This window comes from Tupaia chinensis, unplaced genomic scaffold, assembly GCF_000334495.1.
Source record: "Tupaia chinensis unplaced genomic scaffold, TupChi_1.0 Scaffold000014_1, whole genome shotgun sequence".
In the NCBI taxonomy this organism is placed as follows: Eukaryota; Metazoa; Chordata; class Mammalia; order Scandentia; family Tupaiidae; genus Tupaia; species Tupaia belangeri.
Window position 1 is genome coordinate 4,441,432 of NW_006159444.1, and position 19,149 is coordinate 4,460,580.

The 19,149-nt window shown below is 38.5% G+C and overlaps 1 protein-coding gene across 1 annotated transcript in view; it reads left to right on the plus strand.

Annotated features, from left to right (window-relative positions):
• Positions 1–19,149, plus strand: part of SYNE1 (spectrin repeat containing nuclear envelope protein 1) — a 596,966-nt gene that overhangs the window by 465,697 nt on the left and 112,120 nt on the right. The window contains exons 108-117 of the mRNA XM_027769865.1: positions 640–771; positions 1,810–2,006; positions 2,958–3,090; positions 3,470–3,652; positions 5,051–5,200; positions 6,025–6,201; positions 6,654–6,809; positions 12,409–12,564; positions 15,090–15,260; positions 17,997–18,071. Of these exons, the coding sequence (XP_027625666.1) occupies positions 640–771; positions 1,810–2,006; positions 2,958–3,090; positions 3,470–3,652; positions 5,051–5,200; positions 6,025–6,201; positions 6,654–6,809; positions 12,409–12,564; positions 15,090–15,260; positions 17,997–18,071 (1,530 nt within the window). The remainder of the gene's footprint in view (positions 1–639; positions 772–1,809; positions 2,007–2,957; positions 3,091–3,469; positions 3,653–5,050; positions 5,201–6,024; positions 6,202–6,653; positions 6,810–12,408; positions 12,565–15,089; positions 15,261–17,996; positions 18,072–19,149) is intronic.

Consider the following 19,149-nt stretch of genomic DNA (forward strand, 5'->3'; position numbering starts at 1 on the left):
CCCCCCCCTACCATGGGTTTGGTCATGCTGCAGTTCCTTCTCTATTTCTCCACCTGCCGGAATTCTGCACACACACATGGCCTGGGATGTTTTTCAAGCCTCTGGGTCCAGATTCAAGCCAAGTGGTTGTACATAAGGGATCTGGCTCCTTTAACTACCAGGCTGTGGGCTTGGCCCTGTGTAAGTTTTACTTACAGATTCTGGTTCCTGTAACATGTGAACAGCAAACATGGCCATCCCTTTTACTCAAATCCTTAACTGTGGTAAATATTGAAACTGTGCACACTAGGTACCAGGACCACTGCACACACTATTCTGCTTAATTCTGCTGAAAGAGAAGATAGTCATTAACATCCCCATTTTCCTATGTGAAAAGTGAAGTTCAGTGACATGTAGTAACTCACCCAACGTCATGCAGCTAGTTACTGGCAGATGCCAAAGCCCATTCACAGTGCTTTAGAGGGCCACCATCTGATTACATGGTTCGAAACCATCTTTCGCTTCCCAAAGCAAACCCCAACACAAATACCCTCAACGTAACTCTGAAGAGTCTGTCAATCACGCAGTTTGCACTTGACAAGAAGGATGTCACTTCCTAAGGAGGATTTTCCAGCTCACAGAGTAGCATTGTCTTTCCAGACGTGGTCTCATCTGGATGAGGACCAGCGGGCTCTCGGCCGGCAGCTAGAGGTGGTGGCGAGCAGCATTCCAAGCGTGGGACTGGTGGAGGAGAGCGAGGACAGGCTCATGGACCGCATAGCTCTCTACCAGGTCAGTGTCCGTGGGGGTCTTGGTGGTTCCGGTCACGTTTCCTTTGACACTTCCCAGTAGTTTTAACAAAATCAAAATAACCGTGATTAGATCTTTTTGTTAATTATTTTTATTTAAAGTTATTACATTGTTGAAAGCAAATGTTAACATACTGTGTTATTTATAGATTTGTAGTTGAGCTTTAAAAAGACTTCTTTTTTTCTCCTTCTCTTTCTTCTTTTGAAAAATCTCTTTTTTTTTTTTTCAGAGAAGATTTTGCTATAGGGCACATGTGCTCGCCAGACAGAGAGAGACAGAGAGAAAGTGAGAAATCACCCTCCGAGGGCATGACCACGCCACAATCTCTTCTCCTCTCGGGATCTTGGGCACGCACGCACAAGCACCCAGCTTGAGTTTTAAGCCACCAGGTCCAGGACGCAAACCGCGGTCTACTACATGGGAGTCCAGCGACATAGCCATTACGCTAACTGCTGGTCCTGAAAGATATCTTTTTTAATAATGTAGCATCTACATTGATGCTGGTATCAGACAATCACTGAAATACTTAGTTTGACAGTTCTAAATGCAACTAAATTACTACTAAGAATGCAGAAGAGTGGGGGGAACTATCCTTAGAAATAGATGAAACATCTCCAAGTTCCAGTGTTACATGGACACATATAGTTTAAGTTTAACTAATGGATAATGAGGACATTTTGGTTACTAAAGAAATTATCATTCTTTTTTTCTTTAAAGGAGATTTTTGCTATAGGGTGTGTGCACTGGTTGGAGAGACAGAGAGTGAGAAATCACCCTTGGGGTGGGGTGAGGGCCATGCCACAATCCCTTCTCCATTCTCCTCTTGGGATCTTGGGTATGCATGCACACGTGCCCAGTGTGAGTTTTAACTCGCTGGATCTGAGACTCAAACCATGGTTGACTACATTGGAAGTCCAGCAACATCATCATTATACCATCTGCTGGTCCCAGAAATTCTAATTCTTAATGATAAAAATTGCACTGTCTGAACTTTTAACATGAAGTTTTCTATCTTTTTAGCATTTAAAATCCAGCCTTAATGAATACCAGCCCAAATTGTATCAGGTACTAGATGATGGGAAACGTCTTCTGATATCCATTAGCTGCTCCGATCTAGAAGGCCAGCTTAACCAACTTGGAGAGCACTGGCTGAGTAACACCAACAAAGTGTCCAAGGAACTGCACAGGCTGGAGACCATACTGAAACACTGGACCAGGTAGCATGACGGCGCTTCTGCTTTCTTTCAGATGCGGGCTGTGGTGTCTGAATAAGGCTAGCGGGTACAAGGCTTGAAGAAGATATGGTCTCTCTAAAAACTTACTGTATAGCTTGAAAAATAGAGACAAACAGAAAGCCCCAGCTGGAGTCCTGTCTAGTGGTATAAGCAGGGAAAAGGAGGCAGGGAGCAGGTTGCAATGCCGCTTACTTTCCAACTGTCCTTATCCCTTGCCTGTTGACAGTATCTGGGTGGTCACAGGAAATCCTCAGGAGAGAAAGAGGAGCAAATGTGGATTCAGAGGGGAAGCTTCTCAAGGCAGTGGGAAGTGTTCAAAGAAGGTCGAGAGTTGGTTTTCATGTGGGGAAACAACCTTTCTATGACACCTTTATTTGAAAGAACTTTGCATAACTGCTATCTAATGTTTTCTTTATTTCTTTTTAAAGTTTGTTATCGGGCCCATGTGCTTGCTGAAGAGAGACAGAGAGAGGAGGGAAGTGAGGAATCACCCTCTGGGAGGGGGTGGTCACACCGCAGTTCCTTCTTCATTCTTCTCTCGGGATTTTGGGCATGAATGCACACATGCCTGGTGTATTTTTCAAGCCTCAGAGTCTGGGATTTGAACCATGCAGTTGGCCCCGTGGGATCCAGCTGCCTTAAGCTCCATACCACTTGCTGGTCCACCATTATTTCATATTTTCTTAGTAGCATCAGTGTGAGAGTAGAATATTTTTATTTTCAGCTTAGAGATGGGAAAGCTGAACCCCAAGATACAGATTATTCAAGGTATAAATATTAAGAAAAGAAAGTTTCAGAGGGTCAGCTTAGTGTGTTTTTCTTCTAAATCTGTCATGTCTTTTGTTTTGAAACTGTTGGCAGCAATAAATAACGTGAGTGTACAGAAGGTAGGGAATTAACGTTTACTTAATGGACTCATTAATATACTTACAGATATCAAAGTGAATCTGCAGATTTACTTCGCTGGTTACAGTCTGCACAAGACAAGCTAGAATTTTGGACTCAGCAATCTGTAACCGTCCCACAAGAACTGGAAATGGTCCGTGACCATCTAAATGCTTTCCTGGTAAGTCTAGGGATCTAGGGCATCTGATCTGATGGTACTGCTTTCAGGCCTGTAAGTAAGGCCTGACTCACACTCCAGCAAAAAGAAGAGATGCCAGCGGATATTCTAAGTAATCTACGGAGAATTTATCAATCGGAACTGTGTGTGTTCGATAATTATGTAAAATAATAGTGGTCAGTGAATTCACTTGTCCTCTTTAAAGCAGTTCTCAGTAATGGCTTTGTCACTGGCTCTCATTGTTTTCCTTTAGAATCTTCAATATAACCCCCCATCCCACCTCTCCAATGTGTCGAAGTTGTTTGATGCGCTAAATTGATCTCTTTCCTTAAATGAAAGATCTGGCTATTGACTTCCAATTTGAATGTTGTGACTTCTTTAGGAGTTTTCTAAAGAGGTGGATGCCACATCTTCCCTGAAATCATCTGTTCTGAGCACTGGGAACCAGCTTCTCCGCTTAAAGAAGGTGGACACCGCAGCCCTGCGCTCAGAGCTGTCGCACATTGACAGCCAGTGGACGGACCTGCTGACCAACATTCCAGCTGTCCAGGAAAAGCTCCACCAGGTAAAGATGAGGGTATAGCTGGCAGTAGCTGATTTAACCTACATTAGGTGGAAACATAGGTCAATCTGCTTTTGCTCATGAATTTAAATCAGCTTCGTCTTGCACGGCTTGCCTTTTCTCTCTCCCATTTTATTGCGTAGTAAAAGTAACTGCTCTGCAGAGTCCACTTAGATGGCCTTTCTTCCAAGAGCCTTTTTAGTGTGTGTATTGAATCTTTTCCTGGCCTTTAAACTCCGTTGTCTCATGGGGGAAATGTGAGCAGTTACATCTATCAAAACTTCATAAGGTGAGCAGTTAGGAAGCTTTATATTAATAAGACATGTGACGTGTCTATCAAAAAAAGCAATTGACGTTCAATAATCTAAGTACTTCTCTTACCTGCAAATATGCCTGTCTCTCTGGAAATCTCAGAACATTTCTCATTAGATCTCTTTGACATTTGTCACTGTGTAGCAGGTATGATGATGTATTTAATACATGTGCCTTCTCTCTCCTAACCCGCAATTCTAGAGAGCGGGCAGCATCTCACATCCATCTCTACATCTTTGAGCAGCATATAGAAATTGATCAATAAATATTAGGTCATCAGGAAAGCCATGATGTATTTTTCTGTTTTTCTATGCAAAAATGTGTCATGACTATCCTGATGACCCAGGATTTTAAACGATAGCTTTGTTTTTCCTAAGCCATATGCCTGAATGTGTGATATGTTAAGTAAGCTTCTGAATTCTAAGTATATTTTAGTTGAAGCCTAAGGAAATTGGCTAGGCTTTTAGGAAGAAATATTAGAGTGCCAAAAAAATCTAGAAAATGATAGCTCATGGAGTGGTATTTTTTCTTTCTTCTATTCACATTCCTGAGTCATAATACACAGAGATTTTACAAGATAATTAATGAAATACATCTGTTGAGTGTTTTGTAGTTAAGTTTTTTTAAACCTCATAAAACTAGCTATAAAATAAGAATAATATTTTCTCCTTGCTGGTGTTTTGATTAATTAGTTAATGTTTATACAATGTTGATAGTATCGGATGTCAAGTGAGCACAAAATGACTGTTATTATTCAGTGTTTGCCTCATGTTTAATTTCAAGCTTCTAATGGGGTTAAGATCTAAAACTGTCATTAGGCAGTGTTATCTCTGTGGGACATGAATAAGAATTAATGTAGGGTTTTTTCAATTTAATATATTTTATTTGATTTTCATTTCCTTTATAATTTGGTCACTATACATCACTTAGCCAGTAAAGTGAATTTCCCAACATGAATACATTTCTCACCGGTCTGGTTGGGAATACTATATACAGTATCATCGAGGGATAATGTAGGGCTTTTAAACTAGCAGAATTTGGGTTTAAATTTTAACATTTTTGGACTTACTCTATCTCTAACTTGATCAGCTCCAAATGGATCAGCTACCTTCCCGCCATGCCATTTCTGAACTCATGAGTTGGATTTCTCTAATGGAAACTGTTATTCAGAAGGATGAAGAAGATATAAAAAATGCCATAGGCTACAAGGCTGTTCATGAGTACCTTCAGAAATATAAGGTAGTTAATTTTTGGTTTCAATTTTTCATACTTTTATACTACTGTATTTGAAAGAGCTCAAAATGAATTATGAAAAATCAGGTCTTGGTCCACATAAAAATCAATTAATTTAAAAATAATTTGTATTTTAAAGTAAATCAGGTCTTGAGATCTATGTATGGACACAATGGCCAGACAGCAATTCAAGAGCAAGAAAACTACATCCCTGGTGATATGCATTGGAAAGTTGTCCAGTACTGGGAATAATTTTGAACCATGTTGTGTCATTTAAGAAAATCATAGAATTCCTAAAAATAAATACTATAATTTATAAAAATTTTATAGTGAAATTTTAGAATTTATCTAGTTCTACCTCCTACTTAAATTCTATCTAACTAATCTATCTACATATATATAAATATATAAAATTAGTGTGTATATGTTTCTATAAGCCAATGCAAATGCATAATCAGCTTCTGAAAATAATGGGTGATGGGTCATATGAATACACACAAATTAAGTCTTTTGGGTGAAGTCATGGCAGTGAGAATATTGAGATTACTTAAGGCTGGGGCCAGCAGGTGATGTGGTAGTTACGGTACTGCACTCCCACGTGGCCAACCGCAGCTAGAGTCCTGAACCCGATAGCTTCCTCTCTCACTTTCCCTCTCTCTTTCTAGTGAGCACAAGTGCCCTATAGCAAATTAAAAAATAAATAATAGTAATAAATAAAATGAAATAATCCTTCAAAAAATTACTTAAAGCTTTCCAACTCCTAGTAAAATAAGACATTTATGTGTATAATCTTGTTTCTTACTTTCTCTCTCTCTTTTTTTTTTTTTTAGGGTTTTAAGATAGACATTAATTGTAAACAGCTGACAGTTGATTTCGTGAACCAGTCTGTGCTGCAGATCAGTAGTCAGGATGTAGAAAGCAAACGCAGTGACAAGACTGATTTTGCTGAGCAGCTTGGAGCAATGAATAAAAGCTGGCAAATCCTTCAAGGTCTAGTAAGTGAGAAGGTAAGCCAGGAGGCTGCTGTGGTCCTTACTTACAGGGGAACCCCAAACAGACACTCTTGGTAAGGAAAACTCATTTCACGAGGAGTACAGCTACCTTGCATGTTTGAACGCTGCCAACGATGCCTCCGAAGGTTGCGTTGCTGTAGGCTTCCTTCAGCCCTGTTCACCGTTTTCTCTTATGCATCTTCCGCTCTGTATATTTCATGTTATTTCAGTTTTTTTAAAAGATGCCTCTTAATTTCTTTTGGTTCAAGTTGACTTTAGTCATTTTTCCCTTACCAGTAACAAGCATGGATTCATACTTTATAAACTTCATTTTTAAAATCATATATACAATGGACTGAATTTTAAGGATTCTCTAATTTGGAAAAAATCATGGCTAGAATGATTAGCTTGCCAATGATTTGATTTTAAAATGAAATTGCAAATTTTATTTTATTATGTTTGTTCAGATCCAGCTGTTGGAAGGCTTATTGGAATCTTGGTCAGAATATGAAAATAATGTACAGTGTCTGAAAACGTGGTTTGAAACCCAGGAGACGAGACTGAAACAACAGCATCAAATTGGGGATCAAGCTTCTGTTCAGAATGCATTAAAAGACTGTCAGGTAACTTGTCCAGGCACCCAGGTGCACAGCTGTGCAATTTCGTGGCATATGCTGAAGGAGTTTGTAGGCTCCAAGACTTTCCAGTTCCATCCTTTTTGAAAACTGGCATTTGGTGGGCCAGCAGGTGGCATGGAGGTTAAGGTGTCTGAATCCCACATGGCCAACTGTGTGGTTTCAGTCCTGGACCCAGTAGCTTGAAAATTACACTGGGCGTATGTGTGTCCAAGATCCTGAGTGGGGATTGGAGAAGGAATTGCAGTGTGGCCATCCACTCAGGCTGAGATTTCTTACTTTCCTTCAATCCCTCTCTCTCTCTCTTTCTGTCTCTCTGGCAAACATACATGTCCAACAATAAACAACAACAAAAAGGCGGCATTTGGTACAAATTTCTCTAATGAGCTTATAGAGGTTTTTAATAACTCAGATTTTTCAACTGTTACAAACTGGAAATTATGCGAAATTTTAAACATGCTCCTAAGTACAGAGAAAAGAACCCTATATATTTATCACTAGATGTAATAATTATCAGGATTTTGACACATTTACCTAAATTCTTCTTTTCTTAAGAACTTTATAGTAAACCTAAGATAGAATATCATTTTATACAATACACATCTCTGAAAAATGGAAATTTTCCTATGTGGCCAAATTACCACCACAAAAATTGGCAGTATTTCCTATATATTATTTGGTAGTTGGAAAAGTCATGATGTGTTTTTCTGTGTTTTATTTTGTAATGCAAAAATGCATCATGATTTTTCTGACAATCTAATATTCCATGCTCAACCCATAATTCTGTTCTCTGAATTGTCTTTAAAAATCTTTTCTTTTCCATTTTATTTAATTGTGGAAATGAATAGTGTCCACATGCTACAGTGCTTGTTAGATCTTTTTGTTTTTGAGATTTTTGCTATAGAGCGCATGTGCTTGCGGGACAGAGAGACAGAAAGCGAGAAATCACTCCCCAGGGGGATGGCCACACTGCAATCCCTTCTCTTCCATTCTCCTCTTACGATCTTGGGCACACATCCACAGGCGTCCTGTGTGAGCTTTAACCTTCTGAGTCCAGGACTCAGACTTTGGTGACTACATCGGAGTATAGCAATGTAACCATTATGCCATCTGTTGGCCCCACTTGTTAGGTCTTTTAAGTCTCTTTAATTCTTTTTTTTTTTAAGATTTATTTATTTATTATCATTATCTTTAATTTGGCCAGAGAGAGAGAAAGGGTAAGGGAGAAAGCAAGCCACCAGGCCCAGGACTCAAACCTTAGATGACCATGTGGGAGTCTAGCACATTAGCCACTATGTCACCTGCTGGCCTCTAAGTCTCTTTCATTCTAATATTAATATTTTTAACTGTCACAGAAACTGTAGCCTGGCTCCATGTTTTTAGGATTGGCCAGTGTACTTCCTAAAGATGTCATTTAACTTGCTTTTCTTTCCTCTGTGTTTACTTAAATGCAAGTTAGTGCTAGTGACTGGATTCCTGTTTGAATAGGGTCTGACTTGTGTTCCTTCCTATTTTGTCACATGGGGAAGCTGTACACAGTCTGTTTTGTTCAACTGTTAGTGACGAGGTTTGAGGGTGTAAGTGGAGTGGTTGGATTCTAAATGCTTTTCAGTGATTTAGGAACACACAATCTTTTTGTTTTTGGTTTTTTTTTTTTTTTCAAATATTCTTGTTCATACTAAAGAAACTTCTTGTTGTTTTTAAATAACTTACTAATTTGTACTGTGTCACAGATTAGCTGTAACTACACTCTTTGGGTATTTCCTAAGAACAGTAGAAGACTGGGAAGTAATTCTGCAGAAAAGCTCTTTTCCCCACAACTTGTTTTTCTATTTCAAATCTCAGAAAGGAAACTTTGGTAAAGATCTCCCTTCCCACTGGCATTTTTCTGTTTGGGACACATGTAAAAAGAGATGTTATTTAAGCTTCTCGGTTCAGAAAAGGAAGAGAGGGTGCTCATAGTGCCCAAATGCCCCAGGTTGCAATTTTGAGACTGCACGAAAATGACAAAGAAAAACATCATGTAACGAATTGTTTTAAAATCATACTAATTTTGGAAAATGCTTCACATTAGAAGATGGGCGTGTACAAGACCAAAAATCAAATACATGTGTCATCTCTCCCATTGCATTTCCCATGTTCTAGGGACCAGTAGGACTCTAATTTAGGCCATGAATTCTGAAATCTGCAAATGAGCCAGAGTTTCACAATTTTTCTCTTAAGAGTAAGATGTCATGCCTTTGGTTGCGTTTCTAAGTTAAAATACTTTTATTAATTTTTTTCATACTTTGCTGTAGAGCACATGCACTTGCTAGAGAGAGAGAGAAAGAGAGAGAGAGAAAAATCACCCTCCAGGGGGAATGGCCACACCACAGTCCCTTCTTCATTCTCTTGGGATTTTGGGCATACGCACACATACACAGCCTGATTTTCAAGCCTCCAGGTCCAGGACTTGAACCATGCCGGGGGCTACATAGGATCCAGCACCTTAGCCTCCACACAATCTGCTGGCTCAAAATGTTTTTATTAATTTAAAAAGATAATTCCAAGTGTTTGCATTAGCAAGACTAGTACTTCCTTGTTGCTCTGTGATAAACTTTACTATAATAAACTGTACTCAATAGTACATTCATATAATGTTCCTTTTCCTTGTTTGTCTTTTCCGTTCTTTTTTAAAAATTTTTTTCTATATTTTTCTTCTCTGAGATGTGATGTTTTTTCTGCCATTTTCCATTTGTTTCTTTTCCTGTGCACTTTTTCTGTTTATCAAAGCGACACATTTTTATCTGGAAAATATAGTGAAAGTTTGGCCAAGTTTTCCTACTTTTAGGCACCAAGTTTTAGTCTCACTAAGGGTCACTAAGGGTCAGGTCAGGCAGTATCATAAGGGAAAGTTTAAAGTATTGTTTAAAAAACTCTACACCAAAGCCAAGTTGTGATTTCAAGTGTAAAGTACTTTTTTGAAACAAAAAACAGAATGGAAGTAGACCACACAGTTATTTTGAGACATCACATATAAATCACAATAGTCTAACTGACTCGTTCTATTTGGCAATGCTAAAAACCTTGATAAAATTTATTGTCATTTTTGAGAAATTATTCCTTTGGACCAAAGAGTGAAATTTAAACCAGCACACTTAAATCATTGACTGGATTCAAGCTTTGTTTTAAAAATATTGAATTTTTTCCCAGTTTTTTAGAGGTGATTTATTAATTTAAATCAATGTAAGAACGGATATTTATGAATTAACCTAAGAATGATTAATTATAACAACGTTACATTTGCCCTTTATTAATCAGAAACAGAATTATCTTTTAATTACTATTGAAAGGAAAGGAAAACACATCTCTGTTTTGAACAAAATATATTTTTTCAATTCTGTTTCCCTCCTGGGCATTGCTTTATTTTATTTTTTTTCTTAAGAGCATATGTGCTCCCCAGAGAGAGAGAGACAGAGACAGAAATAGTAAGAGGGAAAGTAGGAAATCACCCCCCAGGAAAGACGGCCATGAAGCAATCATTTCTCCTCCATTCTCGTCCTGGGAACTTGTGCATGCACATGTTCCCCATATGATTTTCAAGCCTCTGGGTCTGGGGCTGTAACTGCGGCCGGCCATGTGGGAATCTGCCAATGTAACCACCATGCTATCTGCTGGCCCATTGCTCTTTTATCCATACGGTGAGGAGGACTTTTATAAGAGAGAGGAGGGAAGAAAGAGAGAGAGTTGAAGCGCAAAAAGAGAGACGGAGTCAGAGACAGGTCATTTTGACTGAGTCTCATGTCATGATCCTCCTGACCCAGCCTCCCAGTTACCCAGGGTTAAAGGCTCGTGCATCCACACTCACTCGTCACATTCAGGTTGGCCCAGGAATCACACTCGAGCTTCCCGTGAAGGTTTCAGCCTCCCTAGCTATCTGTATGCCACCACAGCTGGATCTGGCATTTTTGAGATGTGTTTCTAAGCAATGTGTCATTCTTTTAGTAATGTTCACTGGAAAAAGTTAACATAACGGAGAAATAGAGAAGGCCTTAAATAGTAGAGTCAATTGTTTTCAGTATTGCCTAAAGGATCTGTAGCCCCAGTAATTACTATGTTCATTCTCTAGTGATTATCGAAACTGTCAAAATATTGACAAGATCTATAAAGTGGAAATGAGAGAACAATGGGAAAAAATGATCTCTTTAAGCTACCAAATGCATGAATTTCCAATTATTCGTGAAGCCAAATATAGCTTCATGATAATTCAGAAGAGAAAAAATAAATAGATTGCACTAAGCATAGCAGATTACCAAATGGCTGAAAATAATACTACCTTGCATTTGATTAGTTTTGACAGTTTAAAAGATATTTCATATGTACTTATCTAATTTTTTTCTGTGGAGCAAGCAGGAAATGTATTATTATCCATATTTTATAAATGAAGTACAGAGAGAATAAAAGGTTGAAGCACAACAGAAACAAAAATAAAAGAAGTAAAATAATTTTATGGACAAAAATCGGTAATTACCATAGCAGACTGCCTCCTTTCCACACCATGTCAACAGGATTACCTAATCCCAGTAGTATTACCCACACGTGGGTCCTAAGAAGGGGTGAGATCTCAAAATATTTTAGAGTTTTCTGTTTTCTAACTTCCAGGATCTATGGGTCTACAATTTTTTGTTTTGTTTTGTTTTTTTGTCATAGGGCATATGAGCTCACCGGAAAAACACAGAGAGAGAGACAGAGACAGAGACAGAGAAAGTGAGAAATCATCCCCCAGAGGGGATGGTCACACTCCCTTCACCACTCTCCTTCAGGAATTTTGGGCACACTTGCACTCACACATGCCCAATGTGAGTTTTGAGCTGCTAGTTCCAGGACTTGAACCGTGGTCAGCTCTAGATCTTCCCTCATTTTATTTTTCTTTCTTGAACATTCTATATTGATAGCCATACATGCAAATTCTAAAGAAAATGAAGATTTGATTCATGAAAAATGCCTATAACCGTTCAGAATCACATAGAATCACGGTATTTTTGAGGGAAAGAAGGGATAATAGAGATGATCTTCCCCAATCTTCTGATTTTCCATCTAACGAAACATAGCTGGGGAAAATTTCTCACTCACTTAAAGTGATGCAGCCTTAGAAGCAGAAATTTGACTAAATCTGACACTGTGATCGGGAGTACCATTCTACCACATTTCTTTCTATGAGCTAGGCTGTGTAACTTTTCTACACCAACATATGAATACATGAATTTATGGCTATAAATCAGACTACCATTACTGACATGCATTTCTTTCGTCGTAGCTTCTTGAAAAAAATTAGTGTCATTTCCTTATCCGTAGATAATCAAATTTTACTTTTTTTAAGTTACGCTAATTTTCCATGGATAAGAAGACTTTTTTCCTTCTTTCTTTATCTTTTTTTTTTTTTTCATTTTCATGTAGGAAGAAGTATTGCTCAGAGATACTCATCTGAGAATGAGCTTTTTAGATTAGTAAAAGGTTTTTAGGACATGAAACTATAATAGCTCAATTTCAGTGCACCCTAGAGTTCCATAATAGAACAATTTAAAATGACTATTTTTTAAATTTTCAGGATCTGGAAGATTTGATTAAAGCAAAAGAAAAAGAAGTGGAGAAAATTGAACAGAATGGACTTGCTTTGATTCAGAACAAGAAAGAAGAAGTCACAGGCCCCGTCATGAGCACACTGCAGGAGCTCAGCCACACCTGGGCAAATTTAGACCACATGGTAATACTGCTCGTATGGTAATACTGCTCATATGGCAATACTGTTAATATGGTAATACTGCTCATATGGTAATACTGCTCATATAGTAATACTGTTCATATGATAATACTGCTCATATGGTAATACTGCTCATATGGTAATACTGCTCATATGGTAATATTGCTTGTGGTTTCCCAGTGCATGCTCAGACCCTGGGTTTTGATCTCCATAAAGTAACTGAGTAAGTCATTATCAAATCCATACATCATCTCTCTGTGCTGGTAAATCCACCTCTAACCTATTCTTAAAAAAAAAAAAAAAAAAGAAGAAGAAGAAAGAAAGTCTCGTTTCTGGTGTATTCTGGAATAGATCTTAGTATAAACATGGTCCTTAATAATCTTAGCCATTTCCTTGGCAATAGATACCATCTAAACATAGATAATTCTCAGGTATCTATCCTCCCTGTGAATTTTTTTCCTGAATTCTAGACAGAGAAATCCAAGATGGCAGATACCTCCTCTTGCATGAGCAGAATCCATCCCAAGCTCGCATCCTAGACCAGCTCTGATCTTCCCCACACACCCACACATTCTGCCATCTCAGTTCATGACTTGACCCTTCCTGTTGCTTTGGTCTCGGGGTCTCCCATGCCCACCTCGGAAGCTAGTACCCAGGGTGAAGTCACCATTATTGCTTGCCTGGGTTATTCAATGGCCACCTGAATGGTCTCAATGCCAAGGGGATCTAATGAAAATTGATCCACTCTCTCTGACCAGGTCTCCTACTGCTGTTCTGAAGCCTCCTTTTCTTCTGCCACAGTATTTCCCCCTACTCCTAAACTCAGTGGGCCTATCCTGCACCCAGGCCTTTGGAACTAACTCCTCCCTCTATCTGGGACACTCTCTGCCGTATCTTCATGTTTGCTCCACAAAATCCTAAGTCAAATTCACCATTTCAGGGAGCACTTTCCTGAACACTTACTTTAAAGGACAGCCTCCTAATATCCCCTCTCACTCCCTGACTCTTGTCTGCTTTGTATCTTACTCATTTTATTTATCAACTTGTAACATATCACATTGTCTACTTGTGTGTGTGTTAATCTCACTAAAACGTAGGCTCTATGTGCTGAATGAAGTGTTGAATCCTCCATTAGTAAGTGTGGTAACAAATACTGCTCCTTGCTGTGTGAAATCACAGTTACCTTTAACACATACCGATACAAGCAGTGACTATCACACTTGACAAACACAGTGACTGAGGCACAGAGAGCAAGGGACTGGGACCAGGGGCCGAACAATCAGCTTCTGCAGGCTGTGCATTCTTCTCCAGAGTTGACTTTCTAGTAGTAGTCTACACTTACCATATTTTCAACCCAACGTTTTAGTCTATTTTACTTTATGCATTTGTATAAATCCCATTGTTGGAAATAGCTTACCATGTAAGTAAAGACTGATTGTTTCATAGGAACATCTCATACAAAAGTAAACAAAAGTAATCTATTGAAGAAATAGACTACGTAAAACTTCCCACTGATCTGCTTTCCTTACTTTCAAGTCTGTTTCTTGCTTTCTATGAGGATGGACCATGGTCCCTGTCTGTAATTGTGGGCATTGCCTCACATCAGAGGTGATATTTTTTTTCCATTTCTTGCTCCATTAGATGTATCTTAATTCACTTCTACAAATTTTCCTTTATAGTGAGAAGAGCAGAAAATGCAAAAGCAGATTCATTTATGTGCTCTCTTTTCAAAAGCTTATGTTTAGATTAGTGGTGCTATCTGGGAGCGCCAATGTAAATCTCTCTGTAAGAGACACAGATTAAGCTGAAAACCTTTCTGATGTCATAAGTATAGGGGAAGAATGGTCTATAATGTTTTGTCTTTAGCTATTCATTTCAGTGTATGTGAGCATGAACATGAGCTATAGATAGAGATTTTGTTTTCCAGGGCCAGGCTAACTGGATTCAAATCAAGATTCCTCATATTCCCATCTTGGGTAGTTTTCATTACCTGCCTCATGCCTCAGTTTTCTTATCTGTAAGAGGAGAATAATGATCACGCCTACCTATCATCAGGTTGTTAGGAGAAGTAAATTACTAAATTTAATCAAATGCATTTAAAACAATATATTTCTTAAACTTTTATTAAATATATTGATCTTTTATCACTTTAGAATACATATATTATCAATCACTATCTAAGCATTTTCCTTTAGACTGAGTGTTCAAAAATTTGTAAGGCATAAGTTTCAAAATTGCTACACTTCATCATTCATTTGTTTTAAGGTTTAGCTTGTTTATACTACCTAAAACCCTGATGTTCTTAGATGTCAATGTTTTCTATCAGTTGAATATATATAAAGGGGGGGGGGTCTTCCAAGTCCTTACGGAAAATATGTATTATGAACAAACCATGCTTGGATTTCAAATTTGTTTTGGCATCAAAATAGACTCACACTTTAATTCCATTTGTCCACGAACTTCTTGAAGTCCCTTCATAGTTCACCATTTTGTGTGTTAGGTCATTGTAAGAGTGTCTTTTTCAAAAGGTTGGGCAGTTAAAGATACTGCTGAAGTCAGTGCTGGATCAATGGAGTAACCACAAAGTGGCCTTTGATGAGATAAACAGTTACCTGATGGAGGCCAGATACTCTCTTTCCCGATTCCGACTGCTGACTGGCTCCTTAGAAGCTGTGCAAGTTCAAGTAGACAACCTGCAGGTAATGGATGAATGCAGCAATTCTCTCAAATTCTGTTTTTTTTTTTTTTATTTTAATTTGAGAAAAGTTCAAAATTAGCAAGTGGAGATATCACTTTCAAATATTACTGTTTACATTTAATAATGTTAGCAATCTTTACTATTAATGTTACCTGGTTTATTGCTACTTAATCGAACTTGCCTATGGATACCGAATTCTGGATTAGGTGGCTTTTTAAATCCTCTTCTATAAATATCCATGTACAGGTATCATACGGAATCACTTTCTATCCATATCGACCTTCCTGCTCTGTTGCCATTGCTTTTTATGCCTTCCCTTTCTCTTTTAATCTTGTTTCTCCAAACCTATTCTAAGGGATTAAAAAGAAAACAAAGAGAAAAATAGCAGATGTGATAAACATTGAAGCCATTAAGTTGTTTTCTTTTCATTCAGTGTAATCACATCAGAGGCCTGTCCCGGTGTTCACACAGTCCCCTTTTCTATCACTTCCTGCTTGGTTTCCTGTGGGTCCCTTTTAATTGTGTCCACCTATTCAGTACAATGAAATGGCTGCTCTGTGACCTAACCACAGCACTCTCTCCTGTCTCAGGTCACTGCCCTCCGGTGTGTTGCCGCCCTCACTCCCATGCTCATCTGGGCACTGGACCATTCTCACCTGCTGTTGCTCTTTTTTCTTGGCTAATAATTAAGGCATTATGGGCTGGGCAGGCTCTCCGGGAACAGGACACCAGCCAAAGCTTGGCACATGTCCTGCTTACCTTGAGTTCATCCCCTGCTTGATGGTCAGGGTTGACATGTTGCCGGCCTCATATGTGGGCTTCCTTAAGGGGGTGTCTTCTTTTTTTTTTTTTTTTGTAGAGGTTTTTGCTATAGGGCACGTGTGCTTGCCAGAAAGACAGAGAGAGACAGAGAGACAGAATGCAAGAAATCACCCCCCAAGGGAGGATGGCCACGCCGCAATCCCTTCTCCTCCATTCTCCTCTCGGGACCTTGGGCACGCACACACACGCACCTGGGGTGAATTTAAGCCACTGGGTCCAGAGCTTGAACTGCAGTTGACCACATGGGAGTCCAGCAATATAGCTGCTGGACTATAATAACTGCTGGTCCCAAGGGGGTGTCTTTGTTGGATGGGGCAAGAAGGAGCACAATGAAATGTGTATATTATACCAGGGAGTACTCAGAAAGTTCATGGAAAAATGCATATTGTGAAAAAATTATGAAAGGATTGCCGGGTTTTTTTTGTTGTTTTGGGGCAACAAAATAAACTTCCATGTTTATTCTGTTTTGCTGAGGACTCTTGAAATCCCCTCGTAAAATTTCTTTAAACCTTAAATAATAGTTACAAGTACTAAGAGTCATTCAAACGGATTTATAGGATACTAAATTTTAAAGCACATTATATAAACTCGAGAAGTGCTTTTTAATTTAACTTATTTTGTGTTTAATAACTGCTTGAGTTGTCTGAAGTTATCAAAAGATTAAGAGTCTTTCCCTTGAATATTTCAATTGGAGGACAATTGGATATTGGTGTTAAATAGTCCTAGATTTTTGTAGCCTACCTAGCTCATCTATGGAGTTTTACTAAGAACTGAATCTCTATCACTTTAGCAATATTTCCAGGAAAATAGCCTTCTTCCTGTTCCCTTACTGGTTCTTGGTAGAAGATTCCACCATGCCTATTTACTAAATATGCTTTGTTCTAAGGAATTTTGAAATACATAGTGCATTATCATTATATGATATATGGCCACAGTCACTATTTTAGGCAGCAGACCACTAAAGCTTATTTCTCCTGTCTAGTTGAAGTTATATACCCTTTGATTAATATCTTCCCTTTTTAAAAAATTATTTTATTTAACTTTATTTATTATTATCATTATTATTTTCCAGTTTGATCAGAGAGAGAGACAGAGAGAGAGGAAGTGAGAAAGCAAGCCACCAGGTCGAGACTTGAACCATGGTCAGCCATGTGGGAGTCCAACGTCTTTAACCACTATGCCACTTGCTGGCCCCAATATCTCCCCTTTTTATGTCTGCCCTCAATCCTAAATTTCTGATGATGGCCATTCTGCTACTTCTGTGAGTTTGACTCTTTTTAGACAAAAATGGATATGTATGTGTGATGATGTGTTAATTAGCTAATCATTCTACAACATAAATGTGATCCAAACATCACATGATACTCCATAAATATATACAATTAACGTTCCTAATATAGAAACAAAATAAATTTTTAAAATTAAACAAAAATAATTCTTCGCAAGGAAAAATACCCAGAGATAAAACTTTAAAGAGATTACTCAGAAAAGCTGCGAATTCTTAAGAGTCTTAATTATTAGGAGTTTGAGATAAAACCACTCTAGATGTGTAATAAAATAGAGACCTGGGTTTTGCCTTTGAGGGGCCAAGAGAATGTGACAGATGGTGCATATGCCACCTCCATGGCTTCTTGCTAGATCACTGACAAGGATACCCTCTTCAAGTTTTTCCAGCAGAAACCCCGATGCCAGTGTATGAGGCTTAGTTGTTAAGAATCTCTTCACACAGCCAAAACAACAGCAGGAGAGAGAAAGAGAGAGAGAGAGAGAATAAAGGTTATCTAAAGAAAGAACAAAGCCATGCATGGTTTATGTGTTTCTTTGTATGTATTTTTGAAAATATCTATAAATTACTATTAAACTTATTAATAATTTAGAGCCTGTCTTATCTCTGTGGAACTTTTTATTTGAGCAGAGTCTTCAAGATGATCTAGAAAAATGGGAAAGAAGTCTACAGAAGTTTGGGGGAAAAAAAAACTATTTAAAGATTGTCACCCACCTGTAACAGAAACTCTTACCAATACACTGAAGGAAGTCAATATGAGGTATGGGGTATGCCGACTCTACATGCTATTTCTAGCACAGTCATGTTATAAATATAGATCTAATTAAAACTTCTTGGCATGTGTAATTTGAACTTTGTAGATTCTATTCTACTAATATTTCAAATTTCACAAATGATATTGGTGATAAATAAAAGTGAAGATATTTAGAAGAAATTAGAACTGTTATGTATCTAAAGTTTGCCCTTATCCCCATTGTCTATCCTTGAAATATGAATGTTATGATGTTTTTTGCAACTTTTCTATAGGGCATATGCACTCACTAGAGAGAGCCAGAGAAGAAGAGAAAGAGAGGGACAGTGAGACAGCACCATCCCAAGGTGGGCTGACTATGCTGCAGTCCATTCTCTTTCACTCCCCTCTCAGGATTTTGAACTTACACGCAAAGAGTGTTTTTTAAGCCTCCAGGTCCAGGACTCAAACCTTTACTCGGCCATAACCACCTTAACCACCACACCACCTGACCCGAAATGTTATCTTTTAGTGCGATCAATGGAATGAGTCATCTGCACATTATTTTCATACTCACATGAGCCAGGATCATGAAAAATAAAATAGTGAATAATAGCATTTGGGGGAGTGGTAATATACTCATGAGTCTGGCCGTTATTCCCAGATGGAATAACTTACTGGAAGAGATCGCTGAGCAGCTGCACTCCAGCAAGGCCCTGCTGCAGCTGTGGCAGAGATACAAAGACTACTCCAAACAGTGTGCCTCTGCAGTGCAGCAGCAGGAGGACCGAACCAATGAGCTGCTGAAGGCCGCCGCCAACAAGGACATCGCCGATGATGAACTTGCTACGTGGATGCAAGACTGCAACGTAGGTTCAGGAGTGACTGTCTTCCCTAGCGCCCCACTGCTAGGCTTCTCAAGCTTAGCAAGGCCAGTGTGGGCATGTGTGAACTTTTAGTTTGTCTCAATATATACTACAGATTCAAAAAATAGTAGTCTTTCTTTAAATAATTATTTATTTAATTTTATTTATCATTATTATTATTTAAAAT